General features: G+C 41.6%; 2 protein-coding genes across 2 annotated transcripts in view; one reads left to right on the top strand and one right to left on the bottom strand.

Moving 5' to 3' along the window:
- Window positions 1-16,213, top strand: part of LOC108428475 (cortexin domain-containing 1) — an 81,649-nt gene extending 65,436 nt beyond the window's left edge. The window contains exon 4 of the transcript XR_005131510.1: window positions 16,090-16,213. The gene's annotated coding sequence lies outside the window, so the exon portion shown is untranslated. The remainder of the gene's footprint in view (window positions 1-16,089) is intronic.
- The window catches only part of fah (fumarylacetoacetate hydrolase (fumarylacetoacetase)), a 34,771-nt gene extending 17,983 nt beyond the window's left edge, over window positions 1-16,788 (bottom strand). The window contains exons 1-8 of the mRNA XM_017699564.2: window positions 14,812-16,788; window positions 13,600-13,710; window positions 12,347-12,468; window positions 11,531-11,580; window positions 10,440-10,530; window positions 5,167-5,264; window positions 1,635-1,687; window positions 135-234 (exon numbers count right to left, since the gene is read on the bottom strand). Of these exons, the coding sequence (XP_017555053.1) occupies window positions 135-234; window positions 1,635-1,687; window positions 5,167-5,264; window positions 10,440-10,530; window positions 11,531-11,580; window positions 12,347-12,468; window positions 13,600-13,710; window positions 14,812-14,982 (796 nt within the window). The 5' untranslated portion in view covers window positions 14,983-16,788. The remainder of the gene's footprint in view (window positions 1-134; window positions 235-1,634; window positions 1,688-5,166; window positions 5,265-10,439; window positions 10,531-11,530; window positions 11,581-12,346; window positions 12,469-13,599; window positions 13,711-14,811) is intronic.
- Between the last annotated feature and the right edge of the window lie 123 nt (window positions 16,789-16,911).

Genomic DNA, 16,911 nt, shown 5'->3' with positions numbered 1-16,911 from the left:
GTACAGATGAAAATGATATCTTAGCAACATTAAATGCATAAATAATGCTATTTTCTACATCATCTTACTGCAGCACTGTCATGATTTATTGAGGGTGTTTCTGGGCAGCTGGTGGAGAAGAAAAGAACACTCACCGCTCCAGTCGTTCATCAGGACCATGCCGAAGATGTGCTCGTGAGCTTTCTCTATGGGGACTGGCTCTCCCAGCTTGTTTCCAGAACCCACGAAGAATGCCTACAACACACATGCACAAACTAACTGAAGTTACAACCAGAGTAAATGAGTATGAACTGAGTATTCTCCTGCTTTTTTTTTTTTTTTTTTCCGAGTATACAACCGCCCACATGTCCGGCTGGACACTGAAGGACGACTGACTGCCGAGCCCCCTGCTACCCACTTCAGACCAGCTGCCCACGCCTCAGCTACCACCAACCTCCTTGGATGAGCTGCCCACCCTACCCTGATGTTCTCATAGACTCCTAGATATTCCTAATATCAATATTACTGCTATTAATATTAGTAGTATAATCACTTGTAGGTAGTTTGACCAGAGGAGGATGGGTCCCCCCTGGTGAGCCTGGTTCCTCCCAAGGTTTCTTCCTCAGTTCTGAGGGAGTTTTTCCTTGCCACTGTTGCCCCTGGCTTGCCCACTGGGGGGTTTCTGTACATTCTGTACATTCTTTCAGTCCTGTGGAAACTTTGTCTTTTCTGAAATCCTGTAAAGCTGCTTTGTGACAACATCCGTTGTAAAAAGCGCTACAAATAAATTTGATTTGATTTGATTTGATTTTGCTGTAAAATGATATTTTGCAAATGCATTCAATGTTTGGGGTGATATAAATGAGACAGTGAGCATTAAGGGTGGGAAATATGGAAGAACCAGAAGGCATTTTCACAACACATGGAATGTATCAAAATATTTTTCTGATGTTTTTGTACAAAAACAGGGTTATTATAGTTTTGAAATGATCACAGTCCAAATACAAACAGGAAATTATCTTCTATCACAAAAATAAATCTTCTTTTCTTTGACAAGGCTCTCACTAAGCACTGTGAGAGTAAGACTACCTCATTTCGAAGTGTTGTTACCTCTTTAAAAAGAGACTACCTTAATAAAGAATTCACGAATGATTTAAAATGAGTTCGTTAATAGTTATTAATTAGGTCATATAGACCTTAAAATCGTTGATAAGCATTTACAACGCATACATAAAAATGGCCTCAGTGACCTGTTGTTCAGACACCACTATGTTAAAGCTTAGATTATGACGCTTTGATGTGATCTTAGTGTGTCTTATTCGTCAGTCAGCTTTAAACCGGTCAGCTTAATCACATATTCATATTCACTCTGCATACTTAGTTAGCCCCCTTTCACTCTGTTCTTCAATGGTCAGGACCTCCCAGCACTGAAGTAACACTGATGTGGTGTTGGTGTGTTACTGTGTGTTGTGCTGGTATGAGTGGATCAGACCCAGCAGTGCTTCTGCATTAAACTCATCAGACGTCTGACTCTAAACTGACACTAAAAATGACTTTGTGCACATCTTAATATTTGAATTATGAAGACGTTTTAAGAAATCAGTGGAATTCCCCTTTAAAACAGGCTGAAATAGCTAAAGTAAAAGCACCCTCACCATTTCCAGCTCAACGTCCAGCTGCTTGCTGGCCCCGAACACCGGTGGCTTGGCTGTTAAAAACAAAAAGGAAAAGTAAAACAAATACACAGAAACTCAAGTCTGACAGCCGTTCTGACGTCCAGTCCAGCACGCTCCAGCAGGCAGCACACCCACGCTACATTAATATTCAGGTTTTTAACTTGCTGCTTGTTCAGATCAACCAAAGTGTCAAGCTGCAGCAGCGATCGGCACCGGACGACAGCATAACGCAGCTGATCAAAGGCAAATATTTGTGGACGTAATAAGAGAACTAACCTTGGAGTCCTCTGAGTAACTTAACGTAAGCCATCCATGCAAAGTTCCTCTTGACTTTTATTATAAGTCAGTGGCCTGTGGTTATAGGGTGGCAATGCTGAGGTTATTTTAATAAGGGCCTGTTGACACAGCTGATGCTGAAACATGCAGTGTCATGGTGCTCAATAGTAAAAGACAGGCAGAAAGGCTGGCAGATAAATAAATAAATAGATGAATAAAAACAGTATACAATGATTTGCTAATCCTTTTCAACCTATATTCAATTGAATACACTACAAAGACAAGATATTTAATGTTCAAACGAATAAACTTTATTGTTTTTTTGCAAATATTCACTCATTTTGAATTTGATGCCTGCAACACTTTCCAAAGAAGTTGGGATGGGGGGCAACAAAAGACTGGGAAAGTTGAGGAATGCTCAAAAAACATTTTCAAGGTTAATTGGAAACAGGTGAGTGTCATGATTGGGTATAAAGGGAGCAAACCTGAAAGGCTCAGTTGTTCACAAGCTAGGACGGGGCGAGGTTCACCACTTTGTGAACAACTGCGTGAGCAAATAGTCCAACAGTTTAAGAACAACGTTTCTCAACGTGCAACTGCAGGGAATTTAGGGGTTTCATCATCTACAGTCCATAATATCATCAAAAGATTCAGAGAATCTGGAGAAATCTCTGCAAGTAAGCGGCAAGGCAGAAAAGCAACATTGAATGCCCGTGACCTTCGATCCCTCAGGCGGAGGGATTTGGAGCAACATATGCCACCATCCAAGCAGCGTCTTTCTCAGGGACGTCCTGCTTACTTCAGCAAGACGATGCCAAGCCACATTCTGCACGTGTTACAACAGCGTGGCTTCGTAGTAAAAGAGTGTGGGTACTAGACTGGCCTGCCTGCAGTCCAGACCGTCTCCCATTGAAAATGTGTGGTGCGTTATGAAGCTCAAAATACGACAACGGAGACCCCGGACTGCTGAGCAACTGAAGTTGTACATCAAGCAAGAATGGGAAAGAATTCCACCTAAAAAGCTTCAACAATTAGTGTCCTCAGTTCCCAAACGCTCATTGAGTGTTGTTAAAAGGAAAGGTGATGTAACACAGTGGTAAACACACCCCTGTCCCAACTTCTTTGGAACATGTTGCAGGCATCAAATTCAAAATGAGTAAATATTTGCAAAAAAACAATAAAGTTTATCAGTTTGAACATTAAATATCTTGTCTTTGTAGTGTATTCAATTGAATATAGGTTGAAAAGGATTTGCAAATCATCGGATTCTGTTTTTATTTATGTTTTACACAACGTCCCAACTTCATTGGAACTGGGGTTGTACCTGAAATATAGCCAATGTTTGAACAGCTCTGGTCAATTACATGTTTTGTTGATTTTATAAGTGTAAATGAGTTGAAAGGGAACTCCACTGATTTTGCAAAATTACTTTATCATTCAATGGTTTGGAGGAACCAGATGTCCTTATGCCTACACTACAAATATCACCATTTTATTTTCTATCCAAAATGACCAGTGAGCTTACGTGTCTTAGAAGTTTAACTTTCTAACAAAACTATCATAAAATAGTACCTGTCGCAGGTACACTACATATCCAAAAGTATTTACTTGTCTGCCTTCACACACATATGAACCTGAGTAAGATCCCATTCTTAATCCGTAAGGTTTAATATGATGTCGGCCCACCCTTTGCAGCTATAACAGCTTCAATTTTTCTGGGAAGGCTTTCCACAAGGGTTAGGAGTGTGTTTATGGGAATTTTTGACCAATCTTCTAGAAGCGTATTTGTGAGGCCAGACACTGATGTGGGACGAGAAGGCCTGGCTTGCAGTCTCCGCTCTAATTCATCCCAAAGGTGTTCTATCGGGTTGAATACAGGCCTCTGTGCAGGCCAATCAAGTTCTTCCACACCAAATTCGCTCATCCATGTCTTTATGGGTCTTGCTTTGCGCACTGGTCATGTTGGAACAGGAAGGGGCCGTCCCCAAACTGTTCCCACAAAGTTGGGAGCAGGAAATTGTCCAAAATCTCTTGCCCTGCTGAAGCATTAGGAGTTCCTTTCACTGGAACTAAGGGGCCGAGCCCAACTTGGCACAATGCAGTCAGACAAGTACCGCTCTCCTGGGAACTGCCAAACCCAGAACCATTCTGTGTAGTAACTTAACAGGACATAACTTTTAGAGCCACTAAATGGTGCAGAGGTCTGGTCCAAGTACTATAATGGTGAACCATTCTGACTCTAGTAAGGTGCATTTCACACCAAACAAATCTGAATGACTTTGTTCACATCTAAACCACTGACTGATTAAGTGAATTTGCAAAATCGGTGGAGTTCCCCTTTAACACATCCGCTACAGCAAACACAGACAATTTACAGCAAATTTTTACATATTGGAATAAAAGCACATCATATAAAATATGCCATAACTTTTGCACAGGCCACATTTCATGATTTTTTTCTAATATGTTAAATTCACATTGTAATTAAACTGTAGTTATGCATTAAAATGTTCTCTGAGCACAAAGAGCACATACACCGATCAGGCATAACATTATGACCACCTCCTTGTTTTTATGCTCACTGTCCACTTTATCAGCTCCACTTACTGTATAGCTGCACTTTGTAGCTCTACAGTTACAGACTGTAGTCCATCTGTTTCTCTGATACTCTGTTAGCCCCCTTTCTCAGCACTGCAGTAACACTGATGTGGTGGTGGTGTGGTAGTGTGTGTTGTGCTGGTACGAATGGATCAAACACAGCAGTGCTGATGGAGTTTTTAGGCACTGTGTCCACTCACTGTCCACTCTATTAGACACTCCTACCTTGTCAGTCCACTTTGCAGATGTAAAGTCAGAGATGACAGCTCATCTGCTGCTGCACAGTTTGTGTTGGTCATCCACTAGTCCTTCAGTGGTCACAGGACACTGCCCACAAGATGCTGTTGAATGTTCTCAGTCCAGCAGTTATACTGAGGTTTTTAAAAACTCCAGCTGCACTAGTGTGTCTGATCCACTCATATCTGCGCAACACACACTAATACACCACCACCACGTCATTGTTACTGCAATGCTGAGAATGATCCACCACCCAAATAGTACCTGCTCTGTGAGGGTCCAGCTACAGTCTGTAAGTGTATAACAAGGTGGAGCTACAAGAGTGGGGTTTCTAATAAAATGGTGAGGTAACCTGTAGTGTTTTAAAATAGTGTATATTAGTGTCCATGTGCATGGTTACTTGGGTCTGGCCTCATCTGACCCTGGGGTCTTCTGATAGGTGTTCCTGACACTATCACAGAAGAAGCTCGGCCGTGATAGCCCACCGGAAGCCTCAACCTGGAGATCAGAAAAACATCACTCTTTCACTCCATCACATTTTCCCTTTTATAGCCCGCATGTCCCACCAATGACAAGCCTCATTCATTCTCTTCTCCAGAGTGTGGCCTGAATGTAGCGCCTATCAACCACCCATCCAGCCATATCCCTCTTCATTTGCTCAACAAAAGGGCCATGCACTCTCTCTCTCTTCTCTCTCCCCATCTGTTTGTCATTATCTCTCTCTTAGAGGAAAAGTTTGATGAAAAATCAAATGTACACAATTTCCTAATTATCCTAAGCCTGGACGTGTTTGGAGTCTGAAATTTGCTTCATTCTTTTACATTGCAGCTCCACTATATGGCCAAAAGAATGTGGACACCCCTCTTAATAACTGCTTTTACTTGTTTACTTATTTATTGCCTGTAGAAAAGTAATTCTACACTAACGAATTACTTGTGCGTTTCTCCACAAAATCGCCTGCGAGCAATTGTCACACAATTGCCAATTAACAATAGCCTGTTCCACTAAACCTTACATATGCCATAAAGCTGAATTCAGCTTCTCATTCACCAGCTTCTTGTTCAGATTTTCCTGTTCCACCTTAAAAGGTACAGCAGATTAATGTAATCTGGTGCAGCATTAAAGGTGAAATGTAAAAATCTGAAGAAGAAGGAGCTGGTGAAAGAGAAGCTGAATTCAGCTTCATGGCATATGTAAGGTTTAGTGGAACAGGCTATTGTTAACTGATGATTGTACGACAACTGCTCTCAGGCAATTTTGTGGAGATATGCAAAAGTGACGAAATGAGTCATGTTATTAATTACTTTCTCCAAGCAGTAATATGTAAAATAATGCATTACTTTAAAAAAATGAACAAGTAATGTGTAATACATTACTTCCTTTGAGTAATGACCCCAACACAGGTCATGAGTAACTCGCACATCTGTGAAGGCACCATGAACACTGAAAGATAAATACACATTTTGGAGCAACATATGCCGCCTTCTAGCTGACGTCTTTTTCAGAGACATCCATGCTTATTTTAAGTGTAATATGAAGTGCAATGTGACAACACAGGTCCTGTGAGGTTGCGCAGCTTAAGACGCATAAAAACAGGAATGGTGATGTGAACATGCCCCTGTCCAAACTTTTTTTTGGAACTTTTTGGTTACAGCCATCAATTTTACTAATCACTTCTCTCTGGTTTTATTAGCATTTCACTTTTTTTTTTTTTAGAACTGAGGTTTGTAGTATTTTGTCTGCCTTGTGCAAGTCCAGTACACCACTGCATCTGCAACTGCACGGGTTTACCCCAAAACCTGACAGCTTTAGTGGAACCAAATGTAAACTCCTGCTCTGCAAGATGAATACGTCTTCCCTGAGGGAGTGACTCAAATTTGGAAAGCAGGGAGGCAGATTTAGTGACCCTTGAGGGCACTGCAGTAGGTTCAGAAGCAAAAAAAACTGAAAATCGAAATTAATTCTGTAGCTTCTCTGCCTGTCCCCCTACATCATTTTGCTCTATCTACAGGCAAATAACCCGGCCTGAGAAAAGCGCTTCTGAGCCTTGTAAGACTGTAGGAAAATTATGCTGCAACTGTATTTCTGTGCACAATTCATCGCAGGGTGTCAGCCTTTTTTCTCCACAGCGGGTTGAGAACTATGCAGGTGAATTATTTGGAGAGGGGGCCGTGTGTCAAGGATGAATAAGTAGGAAGTTTTGGGAAAATAGCCACAGGGACTTCTCTGGGTAATGAAAACTGCATATTTCTCTCCTACACATACACGCTCACACCAGCAGAGGTGCGAAGCCGCAAGGATGTCAGGAATGTTCAAAGTGAGGCGGAACTAGTGAGTCAGCGTTACTGAGACTCACTCATCATACTGAATAAGGCAGAGAGAGTTCAGCTTGTTCGTATGAACACTGGAGGCCAAAAATCTAATTTACACACGTCTCCTTTTGCCACAAACGTAGTCGATCAGCCAAAACATGTCTGGTGTCTGAAGTTTGCTTGTTTAGTTGTGCGCTGGAGCTTTGAGGCTAATGTAGCTAACAAGTACTGCAGGCTTATGCACACCAATTAGCATCAAACTGCTCGCATAAATCATCATACATTTGCCTCAAACTGTGTGGAGCTGTTCAGTAATCTCTAACAGACTTGCTTTTCTTATCTATAAACACATATAAAAGTATCGCACATCCTGAATATAATATTGTTACAATATTTAAGTTACAAAATACACTATTTTGCCAAAGTATTCAGTCACCCATCCATATCATTGAATTCAGGTGTTCCAGTCACTTCCATGGCCACAGGTGTATAAAGCCGAGCCCCTCGGCCTGCAGACTGCTTCTACAGACATTAGTGAAAGAATGGGTCGCTCTCAGGAGCTCAGTGAGTTCCAGCGTGGTACCGTGATCGGATGCCACCTGTGCAATAAGTTGAGTCGTCAAATGTCCTCACTCCTAAATATTCCACAGTCGACTGTCAGTGGTGTTATAAACTGTGGTGGACGAAGTACATAAATCATGTACTTGAGTTAAAGTAGAGATTCCCAAGGTAAAATATCACTCCAGTAAAAGTAGAGGTTCCTCCCTTTAGACCTCCACTTGAGTAAAAGAACTAAAGTATTTCCCTTCAAATGTACTTAAGTATAAAGTAAAAGTACTAAAAGAGTAATTCTGGCTCTGATGTCCTGTTATCATTTTTATAACCAGACTGGCTTCATGAACTCATTTCAGGTGAAAGTCCTCCAGCGTCTCTCTTGGTAAACCAGTCTTTTAATAGAACGTCATTAATTAGTGACGCTGACGTCTATTAAAATGATCAGAAGCACAAAACACTGAAGGTAAACAGTTTCCATCAGGGAGAACCGAGTGGCTCTGAAATCACTTTTTACACACAAGCAAAGTTTCAGTTTCAGATTTATTTACAACTTAGTTCCAAGTTTAAGTTGAATAAAAACTGGCTTTAAACTCAGGATCACAGATGAGCTCCTTTACTATGTTGATCTGTAGGCGTCTGTTCATAAACATAAACCAGCCCAAACTCATTTACTATAAAATGAAATGGTGTTTGTAGAAATTCAGAAAAAAGCCGTGTCAGTCTCGACTGCATATGTGGACATATTTCTATATTGAGCTCTATTTACACAAAGTTAGGTTAGTTCATCATTTATGTTGGACAGACTCTCCCAAAGTTTTACGCTGCTGTGCTGACGTTGAACCGTGTGCTGTGAACGAGAGCCACGAAATGGTCGGCCACATAAAATGACAGAGCGGGGTCAGCAGATGCTGAGGGGCATAGTACACAGAGGTCGCCAACTTTCTGTAGAGTCAATCACTACAGACCTCCAAACTTCATGTGGCCTTCAGGTCAGCTCAAGAACAGCGTAGAGAGCTACATGGAATGGATTTCCATGGCTGAGCAGCTGCACCCAAGCCTTACATCACCAAGCGCAATGCAAAAGTGTCGAACGCAGTGGTATAAAGCGCTGCCACTGGACTCTAGAGCAGTGGAGACGGGTTCTCTGGAGTGATGAACCACGCTTCTCCTGGATCTGGCAATCCGATGGACAAGTCTGGTGGTTTTGGCGGATCCCAGGAGAACGGTACTTGTCTGACTGCTTTGTGCAAAGGGTAAAGTTTGGTGGAGGTGGGATTATTATGGTGTGGGGTTGTTTTTCAGGAGTTGCTCGGCTCAGCCCCTTAGTTTCAGTGAAAGGAACTCTTAGTGCTTCAGCAGACCAAAAGATTTCATGCTCCCAACTTTGTGGAAACAATTTGGGAATAACTCTTCCTGTTCCAAAATAACTGCGCACCAGTGCATAAAACAGGTCCAGAAAGACACGGATGAGCGAGTTAGGTGTGGAAGAACTTGACTGGCCTGCACAGAGTCCTGACCTCAACCCAACAGAACACGTTTGGGATGAATTAGAGCGGAGACTGTGAGCCAGGCCTTCTCGTCCAACATCAGTGTCTGACCTCACAAATGCGCTTCTGGAAGAAAGGTCAAAAATTCCTATAAACACTCCTAAACCTTGTGGAAAGCCTTCCCAGAAGAGTTAAAGCTGTTATGGGCCGACATCATATTAAACCCTATGGATAGAGAATAGGATGTCACTCAAGCTCATATGCGTGTGAAGGCAGACGAGCGAATACTTTTGGAAATATAGTGTAATTATATTGCAATAATTCAAGATGATATTCTAAGGACTGATATAATATGCAAACTTTGCTCCATCCCTCACAGGCCTCCACTGACATAAGCCTCAAGCTTGCTTTACAAGGTGAAACTTTCATGCAACTTTACTTGCTTGAAACTCACTTGAAACTCAGCTGCAACATCATGAATTTCATGAAACAGCCAGTCAAAACATCAATAACACATCATGTGATCACATTGAATGACTAATTTTGCTGTATCAGTGGACGTGAAAATAAAACAGAAGTTCATTTATAGTTAAGTTTATTAAAAAAGAGGAAAAAATATAGAAAGATGATAATTATGAGCTGCTAATTTGGCTATGTAGTGGAATAACTGAATGTGTTGTGTAACTGTAAAGTTGCGCAGACATTATGTTGAAGGCAACTCACAACATGCAATTAGTTGCATGAAAGTTTCACTGTGTAACCCAAGGCTCAGGTTACGTTCAGATGATGGAGTGCATTCTGCTCAAAATGCCATCACATCGTACAGGAGGATGCCGATTCTGCGGACAGCAAAACCGGACAGCACACTGTACAGGATGACCGTTTTGTTCACATTGGCAATTCAAAAAATATTTCAGACTCATTTTATGAGATGAATATTTAATTTGAATATTACTTCACTGGAATTTGTTCCATTGTCTACATTGTCATCACCAAGATTTGCTACAAGACCTTCAGAATCAGACGATGAGCATCCCTCACCACTGCAACTTCATGAGTAATTTACTTTAACGTAAAAATATGACGTTGTCTCTTTGTTCACTGGATGTGGTGCTTGTATGTGTAATATATATCATATAAAGTGTTGAGAACGATCGAGTGCATTTGGTGTAAGTGGATAAACTGTTTAAATTTGATTTTAGGCTGTAACTCGCTACTATTGCTTTAAATGTCTGGAGAAACACTGTCCATAAAGTCGCCAGGAGTCAGAATAAACTTGATGCACTTAATATTAATACTCACTTTAACTAACTACCTACCAGTTGGGCATCAGGGCATTCTCTTTGCCACGGAACATGATCCCAACGTTAGTGGCATGATCTTTGGAGGAATAGAAGTCTGTGTAGTCTCCTACAGAAAGAAACAAGGTGGAGAGAATAGGACGAGAGAGAGAGAGAGAGAGAGAGAGAGAGAGAGAGAGAGAGAGAGAGAGAGAGAGAGAGAGAAATGAAGAGGAATCATATACATTATTTGAAATACTATGAAATACCAGATTGTCACAGCTTTAAAGGGAAGAGAGATGAAAAGAGATGAAAAGAGTTAGTACACAGCGCCCTCTGGTGGCAGAGAGTGAATGGTTGTTAGGTGTAAATATTTACTACAATCATTTAAAAAGCTAAAAATAAAAACACTACATGTTCATCAAAGGAACTAAGCTGCTAAGGGAGTTTATTAATATATACCTTCATTGCTTTTGTCGTTTTTGCTGCCACAAATAATAACTGATATTTATTATGATTATTATTATTATCGTTTTCTTCAAAATAAACCTCGCAAGTGAACATGGAAAACGTGTTCATCGGTACTAAAGAGGAATTTCTGCACAATTAACTTGTTAAGGTGTGAACAGAGCTATTCAGAGTGGTTTGGCGTGAAATGATCCGTTCTAATTATTCACAGTGGTGATGATAGGAACCAGACGTCCACCTCTAAAAACACCAACACGGAAAGACATTACATGTTATTACATGCTATAAATATGCTGCCTGATGTCTGAGACACTGTTTTACGATAGTTCTGAGAAGGTTTATTTTGGAGAATACATGCAAGGCATTATTAGGCAAAACAGTGCCCAAAGAAAACTTTATTTTTGCACTTTTAGTGCTATATTACCATCACAGCCACTGAGTTATTCAGACAAAAATCGGGTAATTCTCTTTTAAATAACATGTTAAAACGCTAGATGTCTCCAAAACATGCATGTACCTACAGGAACTGCAGCGCTGGGAAAGCTGAACGTTACCGTATAGTGCAGAAAAAGAAACAGCTTGACAGAGCATTACAGAAGATGGGTCAAAGTCAGGAGAGATAGTGTCACTATGAGATGCACTGTCTCTCTCTGAGCACTCACCTATCTCAGCTGGTAGGTGCATCACTGCAGAACTCTGATCCACAAAGGCTCTGAAACACACAATCAGAGGACGAGAGGTTTTAAACAGTAAGTGACATTGTTCATTCATTCATTCGTTGTTTTGTCTTTAAACTCAGATATTCAGCTAAATCTCCCCTTGTCTGCTTGCTGCAACATCACATAAAACATCAAATAAAAAAAACATTTTAGATTTTATGCCCCCCCCCACTCGCCCCCATGTGTTTAAACTATCTAGAGTTCTTAATTAAACCATAAAACAATGAATATCACTCACCTGCGACATTTGCTTCATTTTTTAAAAAAATACATTTTCTAAATCAGCATTTTCCCAATCCAGTCCTTGTAGAACCTTTGCAACAAACATTTATTTGCCAGCCCCCTTTTACCCACCACATTTCTTTTGATGCACATTTTTTTACATATTTAGGCTGGAAGGTTTACCTGGTTCAAACAAAATAAGAGTCATATTAGAATTATTTATGCGTCTATCTTCCAGGCACTTTACCAATTACTACAACCAGCCCTTCAGTCTATTACAGTTCACCCCAGCTATAGGAACAGTTGCCACATTTGTAGTCAATTCAGCAGCTGAACTGTTCCCAAACAGGAGGTGGTGGGTTTTTATTCGTAGTATAGATGTGTAGGCTGCTTGTATAAACATATTAATCTTGCTCAAATACTGTTTTTAATCATTTAGTAAAAACCAAAATGCATTAGACTGTCCCCTTGTCTCTGAGTACTGGGCTGGGAAACCCTATTGTGTGATAGTGAATAACTGCAGCAGAGTATCAGTACCTGCCCCTCAAGTGTGCATCATCGCGCAGGGTGGACTCGTTTGCGGCCAGCAGCATCTGCACGTATTTCCTGGCCTCCCTCCAGGCATCGTAGCCCAGGCCCATGAAGGCATTGAGCGTCGGCTGAGGAAACAACTGAGATCAGCAACTTTGACCCTCAATCCAGTTCTTTTGGGATCCCAAGCCAGTCCACACTTTGGCTCTCTCCCAGCTCCCAACACAATCAGGCAGTATTGATTATTTGATTCAGGCATGTCAGGAGCCCAAATGTGGATCATCTCACCCCACGTTCTGCATGTTTTAGTGTTTTCTGGCTAAAAGCCTCTGATTAAACTTATTACCAAGCCCTTCAGGAGGTGGCAGTGGGTGTGTTAGCAGAGAAACATGCTAAACGTGTGGCGCCAAAATTAGGACTGGAGACCACTGATCTATAACAGCACTGCAGAAATGCTGCAGATCCAGCTAGTGCTTCTTAATGCAGTCATATGGACACCCCACCTTCATACCATCCACATCTATGCTGCATCCCAGCTGCCCAGATGTAAACACAGTCATTGAAAGTGGCTTGGTGTGAAACTATCTGTTCTAGAGAAACTTACTGAATCCGAATGGTGATAGGAGCCAGGCATCAACCTCTAAAAGCTCTCTCACAGAAAGTTATTACGCAACATGGTTATGAATTCACTGCCTGATGCCTGACACACTGTACTGCAACCGTTTTGGGAAGGTTTATGACTAAAACATATTCATAAATACAAATATCCCATAGAGGTGCATGTGAGACAAAACAGTTCCTTATGTTTCCAGATAGATCACAATTTACCATCATCAACATTATATATAAATACTCAGAACACGCCTGTAGGTTCACTGGTGGTTTTGTATAGTAAATAAAATGGCCATATTTGTGTTGTAGTTACAGTGACCCCTGGTTTCTCTCACCACCAGAAATCTGAGACTGTAGGTTTCTCTATACTGAACCATTTTCATAACCAATGTACTGTGCAGAAATTTTGAGTTTCCCTTTAGGAATTCTATTCTGTTCTGATGTATGTCAATTGTAAGTGTACTCATAGGGCTGTAAGAGTAAACCCAGGGGTTACTTGAGGTTATTCGGACAATCCAGGGGTCTCCTAAGACTGGGCAGTGACACCTCTACTGCCTGTGATTACCTGGCTCGGGTGTGTTTGGAGCCGGAATAAATAAAAATGTGGATCTGAAGGTCTTCAAAGACTTGAAAGAGTGAAAGCTCACCTGGTCAAACACATCCTGGTGCTGTCCAAGCACAGGTCCATTGAAAAGGTGCTTAATAACACTGAGGTCCAAAATTTGGTCTCCAATAGCGACGCCGATCCTGTGCCGAGGCTGAAATTCACATGCGCATTGAAGAAATTAGCAGTGCTAGACGGTTCTTCAAGGGTTCTTGGTAAAAGGAATGGTTCTATTTAGAACCTTGAGCTCTGTATGGAACCATTTCATGCATAATGGTTCTCTGAATGTTAAAGCATTTTTCAGATTGATGGAGAACGTGCTGTTGGTGGTTCTCTACAGCACCTTTGAAAAATGGTTCTACGTGCACACTTAAAACTTTGACTTGACTTGAAAAAAGACGGTTCTTTAGTAAAGAAAATGGTTTTGTAGTACAACGAACACTCAAAGATCCCTTTGCAAGATTAAAGAGTTCTTTGCATCATGAAAGGGTTCTGTAGATTGATGGAGAATGTGCTGTAGATGGTTCTATATCTAGAACTTTTTTAAAAAGGGTTCTATATAGCACCGAAAAGAACCTGCTGTTGTAACAGTAGCATAATCCTTTTTGTATGCCACACTTTAAAAATGGATGGTTCCTCAGTTCTATATAGAACCAAGAATAAAAGAACCCTTTGCATGATCATAGGGTTCTTTGCAGCATGAAACAGTTCTTCTGCAAAACTGATGTAGAAAGTGCTGTAGATGCCTTTTTGAAAAGGGCTCGTCTACTATCACAATGTCAATCTTGCAACAATAGAAGAACCCTTTTTGGTGCTATATAGAACCCCTTTCAAAAAGGTTCTATATATAACCATCTGCAGCACATTCTCCATTAATGTGAAGAACCCTTTTCATGGTGCAAAGACCATTTTAAGCAAGCAAAGGGTTCTGAGTGTTCATTGCTCTATACAGAACCATTTACTAAAGAACTCTTGAAGAACCACAGTTTTTAATTGTGTATGTACAACCATCTGAGAAGGTGCTATACAGAACCACATTCTCCATCAATCTGAAGAACAATGTCACCATGCAAAGCACCATTCATTTTAAAATGATCCTGGGCCTATACAGAACTCCAGGTTCTAGATAGAACATTCCCTTTACTAAGGAATCATTGAAGAGTCATATTTGGTCCACAGGTTGAAGCTCAGTCGGCTGCCTTTGATTTTCCCCAGTTTCTCAGCAGAAATCAGTAGTAGTTGATATTTCACTTACATTGTCGCGGGTTGAGAACACTCCGTAGGGAAGGTTGTGGTAGGAAAAGTCTGAACTTTCGTCCACTTTTATAAAAGACATTTCGAAGCTGCAGTTAAACTCAGGAATACTTCTCAAAGTCACCAGCAACAAAAGAGCTAAACCCTTCCAGATGCTCTCCACGGCAGCCATGTGAAGGCACCGCCTCCTCGCTTTGTTTTTCCCACCCGTGTTGCGTCAAGCAAAGCCTACACGGCGGTTATGATTGGCTAGTAGCGTCCTGCCCTCTGCGTTGTGATTGGCTAATTCCGCCCCCCCTCACCACCTCCTACGCTAAGCAAGCCTGGTAATTCATACATTGCATGTAGTCTATCACTACTAGCCAATCACGACTCGTGAGGCGAGGCCTGCCGGAAAACAGGTGGAGAAAAAAAACACGACGCTCTGAAGGCTGAACAGCTGTCCAATCAAACGCGCCCTCTCAGATCCTCCCTTCTCCAAGTTCACCCAGTAAAAGGAACGAAAAACCGCTGGAAATGACTCAGCACAAATGTGCCGAAGTCAGCTGGAATTAATTCTAGGGCTTTTTATAATCAGTATGATTTCCTGCGCTCACGGTACGACATACTTGATAACATTATTGTCCAAAAGTTTGTAGCCACCTCCTCCAGTGTTCCCCCTGAAATGAATGGTATTAATAGTGACTTTGCTGCACTAACAACCTCTACTCGCCTGGGAAGGTTTAACACTAGATTTGCTGTAAGGGATTGCATTCGGCCACAAGAGCATTACTGAAGCCAAATACTGATGTTGGATGGTCAGTCCTGGATCAACTCATCCCAAAGGTACTGGTTGGAGCTCAATCACCCCAGAGAACAGTTTCACTGCTCCACAGCCCAATACTGGGGGCTTTATACCCCTCTAGGCTGCGCTTGGCATTGGGCATGGTGACTGGATCTGTATAGAATCACTCCAGATATGCAATTTGCTCAAAACAGAAAATCTGGAATGTACACATAACAGCAAGACCTAGCAACGCAGACTCAACAACTGTTAAAAGGCCAGAAATACTTCATATCACACATTCTGAACTATCTGCAGCACATAAACAGACATATGATTGAACCCTCTTAAAGCTCCTAAACTGCAAGCCATCAAGTTATCTTAAGGCTTTTGATTACGGTAATACTGTGAAGGTTACAGGCGAATGGACTTCATAACACATGCAGCTTGTACTATTAATTGCAATGTGAAGTAAATGACAAACTTACAGCGGATGCTTTTTTTAATTCCTGTAAGTTGAGACGGAGCAGTTGGGGTTCGGACTTTATCCAGCACATCCCACAGATGCTCAACTGGATTGAGATCTTGGAGACCAGCGCAACACTTTGAGCTCTTCGTCATATTCCCCAAAACATTCCCACACAACGAATATCACTGCCACTGGTCCACAATATTTAGGTAGGAGGTACATGTCAATTTGACATCCACATGAAAGCCCAGAGCCAGGGTTTGACAGTAGAACATCACCCAGAGCATCACACTCCCTCCACCGGCTTAACTTCTTCCCACAGTGCATCCTCTTGCCATCACTTCCACAGCTAAACGTGCACAAGTGCCTGGACATCCACATGATGTAGAAGAAAACGGGACTTGTCAGACCAGGCAGTCTTCTTCCACTACTCCAAGGTCCAGTTCTGAGGCTCATGTGTCCAATGTAGGCTTGGGCAGCATGGGCACTCTGACCAGTCTGCAGCTACATAGCTCCATATGCAGCAGGGTACAAAGTAGTGTGTTGTGACCAGTGTTATGACTAGACAGGATGGCATTCACTGCCCCAATACACATCCAACACCCCGACTACAAGAGCTAAGTTACTGTCTGATGTATTCCAGACCTTGACATCCGCTTCTTCTGTAAATGGCCATAATGGTTGGTGTAATGCAATGGGTTACACCTCTGTCTTATAAGCTATAGACTAGGGTTCAATCCCCCACCTTGGCAAGTGCCCTACACTATACCAATAAGTGTCCTTGGGCAAGACTCCTAACTCTACCTTTACCTATCTGTGGAATATGACCAAATTGTGAGTCGCTCTAAATAACAGCATCAGCCAAATTC

This window comes from Pygocentrus nattereri, chromosome 15 (assembly GCF_015220715.1).
Source record: "Pygocentrus nattereri isolate fPygNat1 chromosome 15, fPygNat1.pri, whole genome shotgun sequence".
Lineage (NCBI taxonomy): Eukaryota > Metazoa > Chordata > Actinopteri > Characiformes > Serrasalmidae > Pygocentrus > Pygocentrus nattereri.
The sequence above is the reverse complement of the archived record's forward strand: the minus strand, read 5'-3'. Positions and strand labels throughout refer to the sequence as shown.